The sequence below is a fragment of the Chamaea fasciata genome, unplaced genomic scaffold, assembly GCF_029207755.1.
Source record: "Chamaea fasciata isolate MVZ Bird 193981 ecotype frontalis unplaced genomic scaffold, bChaFas1.0.hap1 SCAF_1, whole genome shotgun sequence".
In the NCBI taxonomy this organism is placed as follows: domain Eukaryota; kingdom Metazoa; phylum Chordata; class Aves; order Passeriformes; family Sylviidae; genus Chamaea; species Chamaea fasciata.
The window spans coordinates 106,630,148-106,652,476 of NW_027094086.1; the positions used below are offsets into that span (position 1 = coordinate 106,630,148).

Below are 22,329 nucleotides of genomic sequence, written 5' to 3' on the forward strand. Positions count from 1 at the left end.
AGGCTGACAAAGCCCCTTAATATGAAATGCTCAGAGCCGCTGATTTTCATGGGCTTAAGCTACAGTTGGTGGCATTCACTGCCCTGCAGGATAGGTCCTGTGTTTTCTCTCATCAAGCTCTAACTCCCATTTACAATTTTATTTTTAGCTCTTGGAAGAAGTATGGGTAGAAAATCCAAATATTACAATGATGTCTCAGGTTTTATTCACCAAATCTAAATTGGTTGGATAGATAGAAGATTTCACAAGAATAATGGTGTACTTTTTTTTTCTGGTCCTCAAAAAACATATCGAAAGCCACCGTATGCCTGAAAAGTTTCACCACAAAAGGGAGTGTAGATGTTTTGGGGCAGGAGGGATTCCTGGTTAATGGGTTGCTTAATCAAAATGGAAAGGCTGACTGAATGACTGGGCAGGTTTATAACTACCTTTGAAGAAGGGAGGAAAGTTTTTATTCATGATCTGTGGTTTTTCAAGACTGTGATGGTTTCAGTTGGGTCACTACTTCAATCCAGACCCTTGTCACTTTAAATCTGAGTTCTCCCCACATTCTTCCTTTCCTTCCTCAGTGTCTCTTCATACAAAACCAGTTAAACTGCCCTTATGTGGTGACTGGTAGGCCTGGCTGAAAACATTTCCATCCCAGTAAAACAAAAGGTGAAGTGAAGCCATGGCTTCAGGTTGCTTGGGCTGGTTGATGTTCAGCTCCACCAAGAAGGCTCAGCTGCTAGCAGGGTGATTTGTGCTGCTTGTGGAAAAAGACAACCTGATTGATGCTGGTAAAGTATTTGGAAGCTGCAATGCAGTCCGTGGCTGGGTTCCTCCTGCTCCGGGCCACAGGAAGGCTGAGCCTGCTGTACCCTTTGGTCTTTCCACTGCCATATTTGCAGTGCACCCTGATTTGCCCCCTCAGCTTTTCAGTGTCTCAGGAGCAGCGCACACGCCCAGGGCACGCAGATAAAATTCGCAGTGAAGTCACGGGGGATGGATTGGTTAACACTTTGTAGGCTGCAGCACCCTAACACTGTATTCGTGTCATGTTGCTCTTTTCTGTGTTCCCAGATAACCAAACTGAAAATTGACAGCAACCCTTTTGCTAAAGGATTCCGTGACTCTTCCAGACTCACTGATATCGAGAGGTAATGGGGACTTTCTGTTTACTTTCCATGCAGATAAGATAAAGAGAAGAGAGAGTTTGTAGGAAAAGCATCCTTTCAACTCCTGAGAACCTGTGCATTTTAACATTATCTTGCTGCATATAGTAAGACTCCTCCACATGCTTTAAAAATACTTATAAACTTTATGAAGAAAGAGCTGTTTTGAATTTTGACATCTGTTCCAGTTGGGGCCAGTATATTAGTTTTTCTCAGGGGGCTTCTTGAAGGCGGAAGAGGGTCAGTTTTACAACTTCAGAATGAAAAGCTTTTTTCTTATCATGCCATTTAATCCTGTTGAGAGCTGTGAATTGGGTCAATGGGAAACAAGGGCAGTGGTCCTGTGAAAAACATCTTTACAGCTCCCCACTGCTCAACACAGTGGAAAAGAGAGAGGAGAGCTCCCAAAATTCACTTCAGCAGTCCCAGACACCAAATTGGCAATTACTGCCATCAGGATGACTCCCATAACTCCCACTCTGACAACAAAGATGCCATTTTTGTTTCACCAAAGTTGTATTACAAGCTGCATCAGGGGAAAACTTTATCTGGAAACTGCATTGTGTGTGTACAGCTCATTACAAGCAACTGCTGCCATAGGGACAGAAGCATTAACCCACAGCTGAGTTAGGAAATAAACTTCAATCTCTTGGTAGCTTTCCAGCACGTCACATTTTTATGATATCGTGTCAAATAACTTGGCAAATGAAGCAAATTAAGCTGCTTGTGTCCTTTAAGCTGGAAGAGAACTCGATGGAGATGGATATAGCACATCCAATTTTTCCTATGAGCACATAGTCATGAAAGAAAGTTAGGAGAGGCCAAAACCCTCCAGGCTCCTATGTGGAGATATCCAGATGTATCTGTGAATCATTTTTCACAGGTGCATACAGGGGACAAGCTGCTCAATGAAGTCATAGCCACAGAGCTGGAGAAAGTCTTTACAGCAGTTCAAAAGTACATCTATCTAAGCAGGTCCAGGGATGGGAAATAGTGGTATCCTTTACACCTTACTAGTGACTGGGTCATAAGTGTTCTGTTGAGTAAATGGGTAAAAGAACAGTAATTTGGGGAAAGAAAGCATGTAGACTGCAGTGCACACTTGCAAAGTTGTTGAAAATTGTTTCTTAAGTGAAAGCCTTCATTAAAAATGAAAGCAAACAAACAAAAAAAGAGGCAAATTTAATAAAATAGCATGGTCTCCTCTATTGACAGGGTACTGAGGTAAACAACATCCAAAACTCAGGTTTAGTATGCAATAAATAGTGAAGGAAGGACCTGTCAGAAGAGGTTTCCTTGTTTTACAGACAGGAGATATCTAACAACACAGCTTTGCAAGGGTGGAAAGAGTCTAAACAGATAAGCTGGGAGAAAAACTTAGTTACCTCTGTGCAGATGAACAGACTATCATGGTGCTGGATATGAAGGGAATTTTTTCAGAGGACATCTTATTATAACAGAACATGGCATGGAGTCAGAAATGCTGAGCATAAGCTGCAGTGCCCTTTTGTTTATTGATAAGTGTAAGAATAGAGCCTGAGACAGGCAGCCAAGCCCAGGCACAAATGTTGCCATGAAAGATAAGGCAGACAAAGATGAAGCCTACAATAAATACAAGAAACAGAATGTGAAAAATATTAAACTTACATTAAAACTCTGGATTTCAGAGCCCAGGTTTGGGTTAAGTCTGATTTTGACTTAAATTAGAAAGCTTAGCCCTGATTATTATTACAATAATATTTAAAAATTCAAAACCTGCTGCCCAACACATCAAGTCATGAGATAATAAAAGTGTAACATGCAAGTGGGCTGGTAAGAGATCATTTGAGAATTGCCTGGGTTATACAAACTGTGCAGAAATATCAGAGGGTTTATTCGGTTCTGCCATTTAAATACTCAGGCAGATGAGGACACCATTCTCTAAGTGCCCACTGGTTCTATACATTTCATCTTACCACCAGCAAAATCACTTAAAGAAATCCAAAACAAAGCAAAGGAAATAGCAAAGTGAGATATGACAACAGGAAGAATTTCTTATTTGATGTCCATTGCAACATTAATTGCAAATAGGTGAATCTTGAATAGTACATCATGACTCTTGCTCAGTCTAATTGGAAACTTCAAGATCACTGCTGGAGAAAAACACTCATTTTTCAGGGAAAAGACTGTGAAGGCCAAAGCACACTTGCACAGCTCTTGAAAATTAAACAGTTCTCAAGAAGCTGTGAAAATACTTTCCCTGTGCTGCTCCCTCAGCAAGTGTGCACTCAGCACGTGCATGTGTAATCTGCAGCGTGGCGTGGCAATCCTAATGGCCTCCTGTAAAGCATCCTGTGATGTTGGGGCCAAGACAGCACTCATTTATCCTGAGTTCCAGCTTTTCCAAATGACCTAAGTAGTGTGAAAGCACACAGAGCTTTGTATTTCATTTCCAAGTATTTAAGCCTGCTTTTTCCTAAACAGCCTTTGGGGAGGGAAACAAATCAGATCAATTGATCTTTAGAGACCTAAAGAAATTAAATTAGTCTGGAGTCAGTTACTGCACTAAACCACCCAGTAATTGGATTGCTTCTTGTAACTGATTGAAAACAGCCTCTATCTGTAACAATATAGGGAGCTTTTCTTTATAGTAGATCTGAGAGAAAAACACATCTTTTTATGACATGATGACAGAAATTGCACTTTTTTAAACTAATTGAATATGATTTTATAAATATGTGACTTTAACGATTTCAGGCTTCCCATTCTAGATTTACGATCCTTATGTAAGAAATTCAAGCTGCAAATGCCTTTAGGATTAAATCTGTTGGCATTGTATGTGTTGGAGTTGAAATAATACATGTAAGGATAGTGAAATTTGCACAGCAGCAGAGAAGGTAGGCAACAGCAAAACTTTTGAAATGCCCTGTGCTTTCTTTTGTTCCTGTCTAAATACAACAGAATGGCTTCCTTGTACTCGTTGCTATACGCAAGCCTTTTAACTATTGAAAAAAAAATCTTTGGTGAGTTTGGTATATGCTGAATATTTTGTAGGATGCAAGGTTCCTTTCACAATCAACCCTTTCCTTACACTGCTTGTAACCTATTTATAGCAATGGGGTAGACTTTATCTGGGGCTACTGTGATTTAGATAAGTTTCTGACTCACCTTTTGATCTTTTTACATGGTATTTACGTCTCCTCTACTATAAAAAGGCTCCCACAGTGGTTGTAAATGAAAAAATTGAACATTTAGCAGCAATTACTAGAATGTGGAACTTAGCATACTGTGGTGTTGACTATGGGATGCCAAATCAAGTAATGAGGCATTTTTGCTGAAGATAAAGCTGCCAGACGCATAAAGGATGCAGGGGCAGAACCCAATGAATGATTTTTTTTTTCATCTTGAGCCTGAATTTATCTTTTGAGTTTTTGTGAATAATTAGCCTGTTAAAAAAAATAGATAAATAAAACCATCATTATTACATACCATTCAAAAAATCCAGTGAAAAAGGTGGTAATTTCAAGAGCAGGAGCCAAGTATGTGATAGGCAAGTATGGGGTGTGGATTTTTAACTATCAAGGAGAAAGTAAACTGAATATACCCATCTGCACAAGTCCAGTAATGCTTCTGAGATACTCCAAGAGGAAATATGGAAAAGTATGGTTGCACACCCAAGTAATTTTTAGGCAGAGAAGGGAAGGATGGGGGGGATGGGGAAGTTAGAGAGCAGCATCCCAACAGAATTTGCATGGTAATAAAATTCCAGATTTTCCCCTGAGGAGCTTCATCTCTGAGATGTGAAAATACATCATGCTGGCTTACAAGGCTGTAAGCAAAGTTCATGCTAATGCCTGGATAGGGGCACTTCCCTGCTGAAGGATCAGTCAAAACCACATGCTCAGTGATGGGCTGAGCACAGCTGTCCTCTGTCCCATCCCTTCCCTGCCCACCCCACAGAGCTGCCTTCTCCCCCATTCTTATTGCTTACTGCTGGTCTACAAGAACTTCCCAGACTCTTGAAAGCCCCCTACCAACAGCCAGATATGTATACATTCTCTATGACCTACCTCCACATCCATGGTTAGGTAGGGCTTTGTCACAGCTCTCCAACAAACTGCCAGCTGATCTTTTATTCTCACAATTGTCAGTCTGTGAATGTCAGCAACCAGCCATGAGATATCATCTCTGGTGTTTAGGTTCAGAGAAGAAAAGAAGTCCTGAATTTAGGGAGAAATACCAAGGACTCTGGCATCTAAACACCTGGTGTCTAGTGCCATTCCAGGTGTTGCTGAGATTACTCCAGTCTTCAGCTGCTGCTCCAGATGGATGGGTGGATTGTCTGATTTTCTGCATCATCCCTTCCAGAACACTGCAGGTGGCTTGGATGCCTTAGCAAATCTTGAAAGTACTACCTGCCTATGTTTAAACACCTGAATTATTCCCTTCAAATCTGGTTCATCTGACTCTGCTTGTTGTTAGGCAGGCAACTGTTCCTTTTCACCCAGCAGAAAGACCACTGTGCCACTTAAATTCTCTTTAGTTCCCAAGTTTTTAAGCACTCATACTCTGGCTCATTTTCCACTTAGGTTTTTTGTTATCTATCTTCTTACTTGTGCAAAATGGTATAAAAATATTATTCTAGTTGTTTCCACCCACCTCATGCAGGTGTAGTGTGTGCAAAACAGGTGGGAATGATGTCAAATTACATATGGTTTCTATTCCAGAGAAAGTTTTCCAGGGATTTCCCCCTACAATTTCACAGGACTTCTCTGTACTCAACCCTCATCATTTGGTTACAGTCAGAAATAAATGGTTGCTCCACTGGGTGAAGTGGAGCTCCATGGGGCTGGCTATGTAAGATAGTTTTCTCATTCTTATTTGCAATTGAGAGAAGTAGGATGAGTATATTGATGACTTCATGCCCCCTCTTCATAAATGTAATTACTTTTCCTATGCCATGGTTCAGCTAGGCTTTGTTACATCCATGCATATTACAAGTGCTGGATGTTTACGTAGAGGGTGACATTAAACATCATTGTGGAGGTGCACTTGTTCTTTTAAAGTCATCAAACCCTAGATTTTTCATAATTTAAGACTCATTTCCCTTCTCTCTTGTATATGTTCTTGCAGTAATGCATCCATTCAACATCTGCCCAGGAGTTTTGACTTTGTGTGGAAGGGTTTTGGGGCTGTGGATTAGCTTTTGGGCTAGGTCACATGAGCCACTGTAGCCTGACAGCATAAGTTGTTCACTCGTAGCTGCTGTTACAGAAATGTATTTGCTCTTCCTGCTATGTTGTTTGGGCTTTTCAGGAGGTGAGTGGTTTTTATTGTTTTGTTGGGGGGGAGTTTTTTTTGTTGGTTGAGGTTTTTTGTTTGGGGTTTTTTGGGGTTGTTTCTGGTGGGGTTTTTTTTTTTTTTTTTACAGACTTGTTTTTAGCACTTGTGTCTTGGACAAATTAGTCATCTTTTCCCCTAAAAAAAGTTCTACTTACTACAGTGCGACTTCCGACAAGTTTATTTTTGTGCCTTCTCAGCCCATTTATTCCATCTGTCTTCACCTCACCTCACTTCTGACATCTTCTCTTATCTGGGCTTTCTTCCAAACATACTAACTGGCAGTTACAAAAAAAGGAAACCTTTGAAATGCAGAACTAAAGAAGTCATTCAGGCTGCAAACTGATAATTCATACACTTTATATCCTGTTCTGTATTTTTCTTTGTGTTGGACTGAATGGCCAAGCAAAACAAAATTGTCAGTTTTACTATTTTATTATTTTCCTTTTTTTTTTTTTTTTATTTTTATTTTTTTTTTATTTTTATTTGACATTGCCTTTCCTTGCAAAGAACAAGAAAAAAAAAAGTAAAAAAACCCAAACATGACACCAGGAACAGGGAGCAAATTCGGGGAATATCCTTTCTGCATACCTAGCACTTGAATAGTAAGGGATTAAAAAAAGAGGTTAATACTAAGAGGCTTCTCAGCTCTGCTCTGAATTTTTTACCTCTTGTAGCCATTCCTGAAACAGTAAATTGTGCAGAAGGCATAAGTTCAGAGTGCCTGGCTCAGCCATTTGCTCTTTCTCACCGCAGTTTGACTTTAGGGTGTTGCCTTCAAAGAAGCTTGAACCTGGCTCCCACTGTAAGGGATGGCTGACCCTTGCATCGAACCTCATCCTCTTTGTAGCCATAGTATAGACCTAAGATAGATGCTGGATGCCCTGGTTCCAGCAAGCTACTTCTGAATCAGCTCCTCTGACATCTTCACCAATGGTAAATATATTGTCTTAAGCAGTCTTGTCCCAAAGGGAAAAGGTGGGCTTCCCGTCTCCATCTCCTTCCTGCCAAATTCAGAATCAGGGTCTTGGTGATCACCGGGCTACTGTGCACACACAGCTGAAGTAGAGTAATAGCAAAAGGAGCAGAAAAAATGACATCAGAGATGCCTGCTCCCACCCAGAAGGATGCTCAGTTCTTTCATCTTGATTAAAGATCCTGCTCAGGGTAATCTTGGACTTCATAATTTCTTGAATTTTTATAATCTGGGTTGACAGCAAAAGAAAGTGAGCACCCTCACACAGAGCCTCAGCTACTTACCAAGCTGACTCTGTTTTCTGCCCTCTCCTAGCTCAAATCCATGGCACATCTTGGGTTTGGTCTGCAGTGTGTTAGTGAAACATTTGTCAGTTACAGCAGGATTTTCCCATCTTCTTTTGGTCCTCTGAGGCTACTCTGTACATACAGGGCACTGTTAGCTAAACAAGGCCGAAGACTCAGCTTGGAACTGTATGACATAAAGCATCCCTAGCCAGAAGTTTAGTTTTGGAATTGGTTGCCAGCAGAGGCAAGAGTGCAATGTTTAATCAAGAGGTTAGAACCTGCAGAACAGTAAGGTGTTCCCCATGCACCCTAAACCCTTTCTAATGGATGAATTGTCTCAGGCTTTCACATGCTTTGATTTCAGGTTCAAATTTTGCTGTTTTATTTCTTTGAAAAAGGAGACAAGTGCTTCATTCATAATAACGTTTATTGACAGGGCTGGGCTCAAAGTGTGCTTCTGCTGGAATGCAGATTATTGGGATCAGCCTGAGCTCCTTTTCCTATTATCTCTCTTCATATTTGTCCTTCCTCAGCATCTTCTCTGTAGGTGTGCTTGCCAATACGAGCTTAGTTTTTTCCTTTCCATTTGGCACATGGATCCTTTTTCTTAAGCAGCTTCAGTCCCTAACTTGCTCTTCTCCAGCCTGTCATCTCCTACCATTATCCAGTTGTACACATTGCACAGCTTAATCATAGTAATATATTGTGTATATGTGCATGCTTTTCCCCCTCCTCTGAGTATTTCCAAGATATCTGTGAGTTGAAGAACAGAGTGGAAGACTGAAACTTCTTGGTAGACCACACAAAAATATCTGGCAGAAAGAAGACATCTTTCCTTTATTCAATTGGCAGCTTGTGATCTCTCTCAGAAGTTTAATGTTAATTTCTTGCTAGTAGAAGAAACTGTGGAGTTCTAAGACACATTAAAAGGTAAAAATTGTTAGGTCCCAGTATTAGATAGCAAGTCTCTGATGACAACGAAACAGAAGGACAGAAGTTGGGTACTGAGTAACTGGAAGTCACTTGGTTCTTACTGTTTGCTGTGGAACAGTGCTGAAAAATATGCAAAGACAGCTTTAAAAAGACCTCCACCACACTCTTCACTTGCTATTTTTTGAAACTGAGCATAGAATCATAAAGTGGCAAATATTAATTTATCATTCAGTAATTCATAAAATTATTTCCATAAATCCTTTGAACCACATTGAAATATCTGATGTAGCATACAGAACTATAAAGCCAGAGGTAATAATGTATTTCTCTTTTAGTAGCGTTCGTGTTTGGGACTTGAAAAAATGCATTTCATTAATCCACTCTCCAGAGCACCATATTTGGGATAACCTAAAAGGTTCATACTTCCATTATGAGAATTTTCTGAAAGATTTTGAGATTTAAGTCCTTTTGAACCCAGTGGAAACAAAGATATAAGAAGGAATCTGTGTTCCAGATTGCCAGCTTTGTTCCTGAATTTTGAACTAGATTTCACAAGCATTTAAGTCTTGTTGTTAAAGTTTTGCTTCCTCCTACATATCTGCATTGGAGTAAGTCCTAAGGCACCTTTGTCTTTAAAGGGTGGAAGAGGTTAGTCTCCTCTTTCCAACCCATGTGAGAAACTCCAAATGTTTTTATATATTTAATGAGTTGCAACTGCTGTCTTCTCTATCCAGACTCCAAGTGATATTCTCTGAGGATGGAATATTGCAGCATGGTGCAGAAGCCACCACACTCTTTTCCTTCGAAACATGAGGGGAAGGAAAGAAATCTAAGTGCAGACTTCTGCTCTTGTTTTTCTAAGTGGGAGGAACAGTGCTTGGAGGATAACTCAGAAATATGCTTTATGAGTGGAGAAAATGCACCATTTCTTTTTTTTTTTTTTTTTTTTTTCCCGTTTCCTTTTGCACACTTAGGTGCACTCAGCCTTTTGCGTTTTGTAGGTCTGTTTGCAGGTTGATATGCAGCATGTGTTGTACGTGCAAAGAACAGGGGCCACCTGAAGACTGTGGGGGCAGGTGCCTAAATTCTGGTGGGAATCTCAATGCTTTGGGCTCATCATGAGAGCCACGGTCTCAACCTCTAAAATGAAAATTCAGTAGGTGTTTTGTGATTATAGCATAAGCAGCCAACGTGGTTAGTCAAGATAAGCTCATACAGTTTTGAATATTAAATCTCAGCTGCACAAAAGGAAGTGTTTCTGTGAGATTAGTTGCTTTCCCTGATCCAAGTTTCCATATTCCCTCTGCCACAAAAACCTTTGCCTCTTGTGCCGATGAATGAGATTAATCTTCCAAAACCTTTTGCATACTATCTGCAACACTACATCATAAAATAAATAAATAAACCTACCACATAGTTCCCTGGTTTCAAACTTTGCAGATTCAGGGTTCACTAAGAAGTCATCTCTCTTTTTCCTTTAAAAGAAGACAAGCATATAGAATAATAGAGTTCTCTGTCTAGCATACAAACCCATCTGGAAAGAATTTAGTCTGCAATAATTGTGGGCATTTGATTTAGCTTTAAATCCCTGTAGGTAATTCAAATGTAAATTTATTGGGGTGAGTTTATCCCCAAGCTGCCATTGGATCCAATGTTTTAGAGGTGAAATTGGCCCACTGAGCTAAAACTACAGCCTGTACTTTTTCTGTTGCATCAGGATATTATTACACGCTGTAATCTCTGCTGTTATAAGCAGACCCTTACTAGAAATAAAGTCAATAGAGACAATACAGACAATCACCTGTATTAAATTTATTTTTCAGACCTTGATAGACTAGTAATTCTTTGATTATGAATATGTTTATATATATATATATATAGCCATATCTAAATCACTCCGAAAACATTGGTGTAATTTGTTATTCTGTTATGCTGTACTCATGAAATAGTCCTTTTGGTCAAGTAAAATTCTTTGCATTTCACATTCTGCTTCAGAAGAAAGCCTAATGTTTCAAGAGGTATTCAGCACATAATGTAAACAATGCCATCTGTCTTTTTCTTTGGAAAATCTTCTTCGAGATAGCCCCGATATGCCTACTGTTTTCAATCACTTAAAAGGCAGTAATCCAATTATATCATCCTCTATGTAGGAACTGCCATTGCTTTCAGTCCACTTCCAATCCTGACACAAGTAAATCACTTTGATAAGATCCTCTTTTTATTTATTTTTTTCTGAGGAGACTAGCATAAGTAATGATGCCAGTGATAGAGCAAGGACAAAATGGCCATAATGGACTTTCTGTAGGAAAGGAAAACATGTGCCATTGTGATTTATCATGTTACTTGAAAAATATTTTTCCTTGGAATTTCTGGAACAGGCACACTCTCTAAGCAAAGGGCATTAGCAAGTATGAATGGACAAATGGTAAATTCAGACAAAACGTTCATCAAGTAGCCGATTTAAATAACTATTGCTATTTAGATTTCTTAAACAGGAACAGAAGGTCAAAGCCATTTTGGAAATGTGCCTAGGTCGTTTTCATCTTTGGTATAATGCCACCTACTTACATGGAAATGCGCTTGGAATGTGTAAGGTTGGATCTTCCTTACAAACTACTAAGGCTTATCGTGCAGATATACCTTCCTTCTATTTAAAAACGGTTTGGATGACTTCAGTGTTTTGTGCTACCAGTGAGGCAGGGGCCTGGCAGACACATCTAACCTCCCAGAATAGACGTGGCATGAGATGGGTAGTATCTGCAGACTTCCTGCTACGAACTGCCCTCGACTGTGATGCTGAGAGAGCATAGTCAGAGCTGAGTTGTCTCTGGACATGCCTATCCTTGCCCCTGCTTTCAGAAAAAGGCAAGAGAGCAAATGAGGCGGTCATGTGCAATGCAAAAACTTGTTTGAAAGGAGCTGGACCACAGGTGTCTCTCTGAACCCATACTTAGCACAAATAACTGCAGAGTTTGCATTTTCAAATTTATGAAGAGTTCTGGTCTGATATTCACTGTCTGAGACCACATCCAGGAAACACAGTAGGAAGTTCACTCTGCTGAAGAAGCTGGTAAGAGGTGATCCACAATGTTAAAAAAATGTCATGCTATGAGGTAAGCCTTTTGCTAAGTAACTTTGGAGAGCCTGTGTGAGAAAGCTGTGATCTGGACAGGAAAAGGCATTGTATTTACTTTAATGAATTAGGATGCTGCTTAGGATGGCATTGGTACATTAGGTTGTTCCCTTTTACAGAGAAAGTGTGGAGAGCCTTATCCAAAAGCATTCCTATGCCCGATCCCCCATTCGGACCTATGGAGGAGAAGACGAGCTTGGAGATGACAGCCAGGCAACACAAAGCAGAGGTAGGAAAACGTACTCATCATGTAAAATGTTATGTAAAACTCAGTTATGCTTGAGAAAAGCAGGACCACAGGCAGCACTGTAGTACTCTAAAGCATTTCTCTGGTATGTGTCTCTGCCATGAAGTCATATAATGAAGAAGAATACTCGTTATCTTTCGGCTCTTTGGGACATCTGATATGCCCATGGCACTGGTGTGGGCGGTTCAATTCAGAGACGACCATATAATCTTTGCCATCAGAAGAGAACCAGTTCTGCTTCCTCTTCAAGATGTATTCAAACCAGAAAACTTCATTACTGTAGTGCTGAGAACAAGTGAACTCTCCCTATCTCTTGGCAGGACTTACTAGCTAGGCTCCACACTACTTGTAAGGTGCCATGTAGATGTGCCATTTGCTGCCCCTCCAGCCTTCTGTGAACTGAGGACTTAGTTCTAACCATCTTCAACCAGCCTGTGGTGAACCCACTTTGCCTTCTCATGAAGAAAATTTGGTAGCTCCCTGAAAAAATGATGTTTAATTTTTATCTGTTAGTCTCTTAAAGGTGATGTTCCTGCTGAAGCAATTAGCCCCAAATGCTTTATCAAACAATTTGTCTGTGTTAGCAGTAGCAAAAGTAGTAGCAAGACGGACATGTTCTTTGTGGGGATACTTACTGGAGAAATTGCATCTCTCATAATTTACCACCTCAAATAGATCTCAAACCCTTCCTGCAGGATTGCTGACTAGCATAAACCTGTGTTGCATTATACTTTGCATGTTGACTTTGTGACCTGCCTGATATGCCACAGCCACTTGAGGTAAAGCAGTTCTATCTGTCTTCCGACTGGCAGTGCCCTTGTCTTGTCCTCTAACTTCGTACAGTGTTGCTAAGATAAGAGCATTATTTCTGGTCATGAGCTCTTTGGACTTGTGCAGGGAAAACACACTTATTTTTAACCATGAGTTGCTCTTCAGCAAAATGTGATTAGGTGGGCTTGTTTTTACACATTTATTCTAAGAGCAGGTCCTTAGATTATGGAGTTTCTGAAGCAACTCTTCACCTGGTAGGATGTCATCCTTTCACATAGTTCTGGGGAATTACCTTGCTTCATGTCAACTTAGATCCTAGGCCAGTTATCATTGAAGACAGTATTAATTTTTCCATTGCTGGAAGTACTCAGAGCAAAGCACCTTCCCTTCAAGAATTAAATTTCTCCCTAGTATGATGTCCTCCCTTGGGAATGACAAAATGAACTAGGTGAACCTCAGTATGACAGCTGGCCATTAAATCTCTTTAAAAGAGAGTCCTTAGAAAGGTGTCATTGGGGATATACTACTTCATTGCAATTAATTTTATGTGTAATAAAAGGGTACAGTTCTGCATTTGCTTGCAATATGGCAAATGAGTAAGTGAGGAAAATTGTGAATCATGGCAAAGAACTTTTTCTAATCTGGGAGCCATATGCTGCATGGGACGTGAGCGCTCTGGGCAACCAGAGACATGCACAGAAGGTAAATCATACTGCTCTTACACATGAGTAACTGGTACTGCCTTTGCTCTCTCTTTAGGTCTAGTGTCCTTAAATAATGAAAAGCTATCCAAGACACAAGGAGAGAAACAATGCTCTTATTGAAAGTCCATAGATATTTTCATTTCTGCTGATGAATTTTAAAATTATCTTGCATGCAAAACTTATGGATGTTCCCCCATAAAGATAAAAGTTGAGAGCCAAATACATATGCATTGCTGGGTGGTGTGTGTTATAAGCTCTTTGAGACCTTGATTGCCTCAGAACTGCTAATTCCCTCGGTGGTGCCAAAAGTGGTATGTGAGACTTTTTGAAACACTAAGCTGCAATTAGAGACAAAACCAGTTGGAGCAGGAAAGGATGCTTGAGGAAGTTCCTCATGAAAATCATTCAATAGTTAGTGTTGGAAGGGACCTTTAAAGGCCATGTAGTGCAAACCCCCTTCCATGAGCAGGGACATCTCCAACTAGACCAGGATGCTTAGAGCCCCATCCAACTTGACCTTGCATATTTCCTGGGATGGGATATCTGGCCCCTCTCTGGGCAACCTGTGCCAGTGTTTCACCACCCTCATAGTAAAAAATTACTTCCTTATATCTAGTCTAAATCTATCCATTGTCAGTTTAAAGCCCACACTCCTGTTGTGACAGATCATGCTAAAAAAATTTTTCCCAGCTTTCTCATACACCCGCCTTAAGCACTGACAGGCTACAATTGGATGTCCCAAAAGTCTGCTCTTCTCAAGAATCCACAACTCAAATTCTCTAAGCCTTTCCTTACAGGAGAAGTGTTCCAGCCCTACAATCATTTCATAGTTATTCATGAAAGAATCACACACCTTATTCTGCATAAAACAAAGAAATAAATAACAGTGATGGACTCGGTAATTACTTCAGCACTCTCTCAGAGCATTCTCTGCTCAGCAATTTCAATCATCTAAAGATGGAAGCAGCTAACCTACAGTACAAAATGTCTAATTCCAAAGGAATTAACAAATAGGAAATACATAAATTCAATGGAAACTCTTTAATTTCTCTGTGCCTACATCCACACACAGGATTCATAGTAGCCACCTGGAACAGAGCCAAATGCAAACCTGGGCAAATCCAGATTTGCACCCTCCTTTCCCCAAAGTGCAGTAATGCTCAGATACCCTCTGATTTTTCAAGGGTTTTGCTGTGGTCAGTGAGTAATGTGTCATCCTTAGAGTTTGGCTCTGGATCCTCATTTCCCAGCAGTTAGGATTTGGTTCAGTGGTAGGACCAGGATTTAGTTCAACTTTATTTCCACTGCTAAATTTGCACAATTTCTTTTTCCTGTTACTGGGCTGTTTTACTTGTTTCATTAAGCAGAGGAAAAATAATTCATGATTTGAGAATATATCCCACAAGAGATTTATGACTGAAAAAAACCCAACAATGTGCACTTTTTATTTCTGTTGGTTTCTGCTTATAGTTTTGGTTTGAGTATGTGGCTATGATTGGTCACTTTACTTAATTCCAGAAAGTTTTCCTCGATGGATAGAAGTCTTCCTATGTTTTCATTCTACAGTTTGGATGAACTTCCCTTCTAGAATCAGATTTATGAAACTAGTACCTGTTACAAAATTTGTTGTCTCAGAATGTTTTGCAATACTGAATTGAAATTATATTTCGTCAAATACTATTGCCAACAAATTCCTTTTTCTAAAGTATGAAAGTTGGTCAAGTAAGAAAATACATAAGAGACAAGAGTTAAATTATTGTTTAAAGAGGAATAGCTCTTTAAAATGCTACAAAATTTGTAGCATTTTGTATTCCCCATTTCTAGAAATCATGATCACATGCTTACAAGAACTACAGAGCTGAAGTCATGAGATTATTTGAAAATGACCATGTTTCAAATTATCCAAATTATTGTTTCCCCAAAATTTTACTGTCAACATGAAATAAGTAATTAGTTCTAATTTTAAGAAATCATTTTTTTAAAATGATTCCTCAATCTTCAGGACAAAGTATTTTAAAGAGCTGGAAGATTTGTGGAAATGTTTTTTGAGACTTTTCAGATTAAACAAACCCAAAACAAAATGACAAACAGAACACTTTCATTTGATCAAAAGTAGATAACTACCTTCAGAGGAAGTTCTGCACCTCTTACTCTGAATTAGCACTAGTGTTGTTTATTAGAGTACTGTACATAGTTGGAAAAACAACAAATACCTTTGACATTTATGATTTCTTTGTTCTATATTATAGAAAGAATCAGATTGACTGGAAAGATGTAATGTTGATAGGCATCACTGGGATTAAAAAAAAAAGGAAAACTTGCAGTGCAAATTACATTTTTCTGCATTTTTGCCACTGGAATTTTTGAAAAAAAACCCCAAAACAACAGTTCTACTAAGGATCTGATGTAAAACTCTACAAGTATGTCTTCAAAACAAGGATGTAATACAGTGAGCTTCCATGTCAGAGTAGATATTTCCGTGTTTAGTGGCAGCTTCCACTAGTGGCACTTTACAAGGTGCTTCCATGTTTAGTATCTAAAATGCTCAATGTGCAAACCTGATTTTACTGTTGAAACCACTGCAACCAGTTTCTGAAAATGGGAATTTGTCAGAGATGTAGCAATAAAGGACAGCAACCAACAAATAACATTTTAAAGACAGAAGTATTTGGGAAATGTTTCTAATGACAGCTGGTCATTGAAACCAGGCTTGCTGTGAAGGACTCATTTTCTCCCTTTTCGCTACTTTACCATCTTTGTGTGTCACAGTGCCAATGTTAGGTATTCTTTCTCTTTGCTTGCAGGGTCAGCCTTTACAACATCTGATAACCTGTCCCTCAGTTCCTGGGTTTCCTCTTCAACCAGTTTCCCAGGATTTCAGCATCCACAATCTTTGAGTGCCCTGGGTACCAGCACTGCATCCATAGCTACACCCATTCCTCATCCGATCCAAGGATCTCTGCCTCCATACAGCCGCCTGGGAATGCCTCTTACACCTTCTGCTATAGCCAGCTCCATGCAAGGTAGCGGCCCCACTTTCCCATCCTTCCACATGCCAAGGTACCACCATTATTTTCAGCAGGGTCCTTATGCCGCTATCCAAGGACTGCGTCACTCTTCCGCAGTGATGACACCATTTGTATGAGTGACGTAAGACAAGAGGAACATGAGAAATGTGCAAGTTTGCTATGAAAAATACAAGGGACCTTCCTGAAAGGCCTGTGGCAGGAGTGCTGAACTCATAATAAACCAGCTAAGAAAATGCATTGTGGATATAGATTCCTCTTTTGAGGGATCACAAGAAGAGAGCATGCAGCTTGGAGCTGCTTACAGATCTATGCGTAACACAGCCAAAAAGGATTCCAAAGTCCCCAGGATCTTTGGTCGCATGCAGCTTGCTCCAAAGGTGCATTATACCTAGTGGAAAGAGATTATCTTTAAGCAGCAGTGTACAAACTTATTGTCTATAAGTCTTTTTTCATATGCTAGATGAATTCTAAAAAAAGGCAATACTCTTACTCATCTTCATCTTTTCTTGTGACCGATGAGCGTCTAAACAGAAAAATGTATTGCTATAACTTTAAGCATGTTTTAGGCTATCTCAGCACTCATTTGCTGAAAACAGGACAAAGTGGAGAAGACCACTGTCCTTTTTAAGACTGGCATATATTCACCAAAACCAGTATTTCTTAGTTGCTACTATAATCACAAAGAGAACGTTATTAACAAGTCTTTCTTTCTTTGTTTGTTTCTTTCACAAAACACTTATCCGTTCCAAAAAAAGAACTGTGTTACAGGACTGTAGTAATAATAATGTATTCTGTCCTTCAGTCTAAAAGGAAGTTTGTACTATATCCAAGGAGGAGCAATTTAACTGTCGGTTAAGGTATAATGAAGAAAAATTTTGATTTGGAAAAATCTGTTATCTAAACTTAGAAACCCAAGATTTCAATTTTTAAAGCAGTGCTTGTTTACTACTGTGCGTGCCACTGAAGACTTGTTTCCAGCTGCACATGTGTACCAAGTAAACCCAGTTTCAAGCTAGATCAGTCTATAGACTCTCTGGATCAAACTAATTAATGGACTGGTATGAGTGGCATTGGTGTATCTTTCCACTTGTTCTGATTTTGTTGGGTTTGGTCATGGCTGTTACTATACTAGCCCCTTGGCCAGGAAAATGAAGGTTGTACTACCAGTTTTCTCATGTCCAACTAGATTGGTAGAGTTTCCTTGGGAAAATATCAGTACAGAATTTTACAGATTTTTTTTTTTTAAATTAATGTCTGACTTGCTTTCAGTTAGTATTTGGGGTTCTCATTCTAAAGTACTGTTCCCTTTTTCTAGTATGTGTGTCTGATGCAATGGAGGAGCTACAGAGCCATAAGAAAATAATGACCTTGTCTGCAGAGAGCTAGAATGAATCCTTTGTACTGCTGGAAAAGTCCCAATGTGATATTGGTTTTCTGTGTGGCAAGAGCTGGGATTCCACTGTAAATGATAAGCTGACACAGAATTTCTGTGTTGAGTTGCAGCCAAGCTATAGATGATAACACATCTACTGACAAAAAAGAACTAGCATATATAATCTCATATATTACAGATCTCTGTAGAGCTGGAAGACAAAACAGACTTATCTCTCACTATTGTCTTCTACTTTTGACCATTCTGTGTTGGTGTCATATGATAAAAAGCAGAGTGCAGTCCACTGAGTCACCTACTCCCATCTCTGAAAAGTGCAAGGCAAGGCACATGCATCCCACAGAAAAAGACCGTCATTATGTATTTTCTAGCAGCTGAATTCAAAATCTTCTCAAGTTGGCCATTTCAATCACCTTTTCAACCAAGTTGTCAGGAATATCACCCTAATTCCCCATTAATCACTGTTGGACCTGATGATGAAAAATTACCTTGGCCAATGTGCAACTCCTGTGCTTTTTATGTAATTAAAAATGAAAATTTATATATAATTCAGACCTGCTAAAAGGAATTCCATAAATTAATATAACAGGCCAAGATCTGCAGTATTTAAATGGCTCAGAATCAGACACTAAATTTCTCTTGGTGTACCCAAATACTGGATTTTGCTGTAGGCTATCAGATTCACAGGAAAACTGCATGTTGCAAGATTGTGCCTACTTATAAATAGTTTTGATACAAACCCCCTATTTTTCAGGAAATTAGGTGATATTGACCCTACAAGAATGTAATTCTTCAAGAACACATGACTCTACAGAAACAATAATTACAGAAGAGGTTTGGAAGAAAGTTTTCTCTTCAGTTGTTTGATTTCTGTTAGAGTGGTATGAAGCCCCTGGGATGACATGCACTAAAGCCTGTGGGGAAATGCTGTTTCTTTTATCTCGTTCCTTCTGCAGCTTCATTAACTTATCTGGAGTTGCAGGGGATATGGTTAGGTTCGGAATTCAAGCCAGTAGTTTTACTGCTGATACTTCCATCAGGAAAGGGTCAAGCGAGTAGGCAACTTCTACATGACTCCAGAAACAATTTTGAAATAGATGGGCTGATTAAGTCATAGTCAAAATGTGACATAAAGGATGCTCATACCTGACCTTACTTCATGAAGCAAATTTAGAGAAATAACCTCTACAATCTTTTCAGTCCAGTCCCAGTCCCTGCTCTGAGAACACCAATATTTGGCATGCAGAAATGCCCCTGATACTGTTTCAGAGAAAATTCTCCAGGCTCTTTCTGGAGAATGAAACAGGATTTTGACAACTTCATTTACAAAAATTATTAAATGAAAGAAAAGGGCTTTCCACTACAAATGAAGTGTGATTCATAGCTGAAATAACATGGCAGAAGGTGGACTCAATATAAAAACATGATAAAGCCAACTTCTCATCCAAATTCTCTTCGATGAATTTTGCATTACAGATGATGCAGAATTATCTGTCAAAATCCACAGCTTGATTTTTCCAGTCAGACCAAGTCTCTCAGTGGGCTCATCCCTCCTTGTGCTGCTCTCTGATGGCTTAATTCCTTTGCAGAAGGAACTCATTGTGTTCCCCACTAATGCAGAATCACAGGCAGGTCCCAAGCAAAGGAATGAAGGCAGCTTGTGACAGATTTGCCCAGGAATGAGATTAATAGGTATGTCCAATCCTCACTTCCTCTTTTTTGCTCTCACAGTCCTATCTACAAAACCTGTTGCACAGATTTGAGGTTAAAGGGATTAAGTTCACAGAGGCCACAGGACGTCCAATGAAGAGGTCTTGCCACCTCACAATGTTTCTGCTCCATGTCCCTCTCACCTTTCTGTGGGTCCAGGGAAACATGGGAGTGATTCCAGGAATAAAATTCCTGCCCAACTGAAGTCAAATGGAAATATATTGACTGTAAAGGGGGCAGGATTTTGTTCCACATTGTTATCTAAAAATAAAGTTTCACAGTAAGAATAGTGACTTAAATGACAGCAACAATATAGGAACAGTACAGAAAAGATTAAAATCCAAGTACAAATCAGCTTTAGCACCAAACTCACAACTGGAAGAAAATGAATGCAAATTGTTATTAATTGATTAAAGAGTGAAATCACTTTTTCTAAAAAAATATAAAGAAAAAAATTTAAATTATCTCCACCACTTTGACAACAACCCAGTAATTTATTTAAGGACTTGCTGTACTGCTGTCAAAATTGTATCACTTTCAGGACAGAACATCTGTTGTTGGTAGATGGGCTAGGAATGCCAAATATAATCTAGAATTTATTTTCCAAATACAATTCACATTTTATATCCCATGAGAAGTGCTCTTCACCTTTATGAGCTTTCTTCTTGGCTCAGAAAAATGGAGCTGGTTTATGTTGTTTGATTTGGTTTGGGGTTATTTTGCAGGGGAGAGCTGTTTGCCCTTTTTTAAGAAGAGCAGAGAGAACATGCCTGAACATGGTTTTCAAAGAGAATGATAAGGTTTTCTTGGAAGTGTTCCAAGTATTTTTCTGTTTTTTCCTGAATTACCATTTTATCCACAGATCGTCAATACCCTCCAGTCTTTAATCCAACAAAAGCATCTCATAAATTAACAAAACTGATTTGGATGTATTTGTCTGAATATTTTTCTTCTACTTTTGGAGCTCTGAGAATCTAAACATAAAACCTCCCATTTTTAATTTCTCTCTTCGGTTTGCAGCATTGCTTTATATGGCCTGAGGAACTGTAAAAGATAGCAAATCAATGCCACTGGGTTTCAGTCGTACCCTGCTGGGTATAAACTGATTAACAAGCATAGAACAAATAGGTAGAGTTCCTAATGGAAATGCTTCCTTCATGAGTCCAAGGTTGGTAAGTTGTATGGTAGCTAACATGCTTGGTACCACAACCTTCATAATGCAATTGCAGAATTTCTCACAGACAGTTTTACCCATGAAGACTGGAACACTGCATCAAACATGTGCACATGTAAGAAGGTGTTGCCATTTCCAACATCCAGCAAACACTAACTGGCGCTTGAAAATGAACCTTTTTAAAGTGAAAAGTGTTTGGGTTGGCAACTTGATTATGTAGTAAATCTTCTTTATATGTGTGTAATATGCAGAAACAGAAATATCAATGAAAATTTTTGCAAAGACTTGGGATAATTTCCAAAAGTGTAAGTCAATATAAATTGTGGTAATTTACTCCGAGATAAGGGTAAAAGCAACAGTGAGATCAGCGTAACACTTAGAGCTTCTTCTCTTGAGGAAGTTGTGGCCACAGTGCAGATACTCATCATCTGCAGGGGGTGACACTCCCTGCAAGATAAATTTTGGTTTTAGAGAGATTTTATTCTCACTATTCTTTACAGAGCATTTTCTGCTGCAGGAGATGTGGTTTCTTTACTAACCACCTACTTGCTGGCCAGAGGATTTATGTATTACTCTGTAATCAAATGTCCTTGCATGTAACCTCTAGATTATCAAATGACACCTTCTTTTTCTTTATTTTTTAAGAGAAAACTAGGCAGTGGATTAAAAAAGCTCTGAAGTAACTTTTTATGATAATTTAAGGACAAAAAATACAGTTTGCTGTATTTTACCTTTAGCACATTTAAACAATCTTCTTTTTTTCTTTTAATTGTACCTTCAGAAACATGAGGAAAGATTTGGTTTAAAAATAAGGAAGGTAAAAAAACTGGATGTAGCCTCTTTACCAGAATGTACCACAGTTCTTCTGTTTGCTGTGTTGACTTTGTTGTTTATAATGCATTGCCTGAGCACATTCACCATGTACCGAAGTGTGTGTTTGTTTGTATGGGGTGGGGGTAGAGGGAAATCTTTTTATGGAAGAAAAAAGTTGTGAACATAAACTATGAAGCAACATCTAATGAAAAGTTTCTTTTTAAGTGCAATATATTTATTTCTGCTAGAAATATAATATCAACATTATGTAATATTTGAAGCATTAAATGTTATTTGTAAACAGCTTAAAATTATATATATATCACAAAAACTGTACAGAAGTGCAAATGTGTGGATATTCAGTTTCTTTCATTAAAATATTGGGTGTTTTGATATATCATTCTTATTTAGCCAAATCTTTCTGCTTCTGTTTTTTTTTTTCCTCTAACCAAGTTGCTGAGGGCAGTGGAACCAGTCACAGATGTTTCTGAGAGTACACAAAATTTGTTAGGGCTACTCATCTACAAAAGGTGGTCTAAACCTTTGATTCATATGGAGGGACAGTTGTACTGTAGTTAAGTACAACTGTAGTTTGCATGGAATGACACAAATTATTTCTTGTTCAAAATGCTTTGCAATCATATTCAAAAAATACCTGGGTTTGCCAGCAGAACCCAAATAAATGGCTG

General features: G+C 39.0%; 1 protein-coding gene across 2 annotated transcripts in view; it reads left to right on the plus strand.

Annotated features, from left to right (window-relative positions):
• Positions 1 to 22,037, plus strand: part of TBX20 (T-box transcription factor 20) — a 39,544-nt gene extending 17,507 nt beyond the window's left edge. Inside the window, exons 6-8 of one of the 2 annotated variants that reach the window (XM_066192356.1) lie at positions 1,063 to 1,139; positions 11,922 to 12,031; positions 16,329 to 22,037. In XM_066192356.1, the coding sequence (XP_066048453.1) occupies positions 1,063 to 1,139; positions 11,922 to 12,031; positions 16,329 to 16,669 (528 nt within the window). In that variant the 3' untranslated portion in view covers positions 16,670 to 22,037. Of the gene's footprint in view, positions 1 to 1,062; positions 1,140 to 5,332; positions 5,378 to 11,921; positions 12,032 to 16,328 lie in introns of those variants that run through there. The other variant, XM_066192365.1, reaches the window with a different exon arrangement.
• Positions 22,038 to 22,329: the final 292 nt, after the last annotated feature.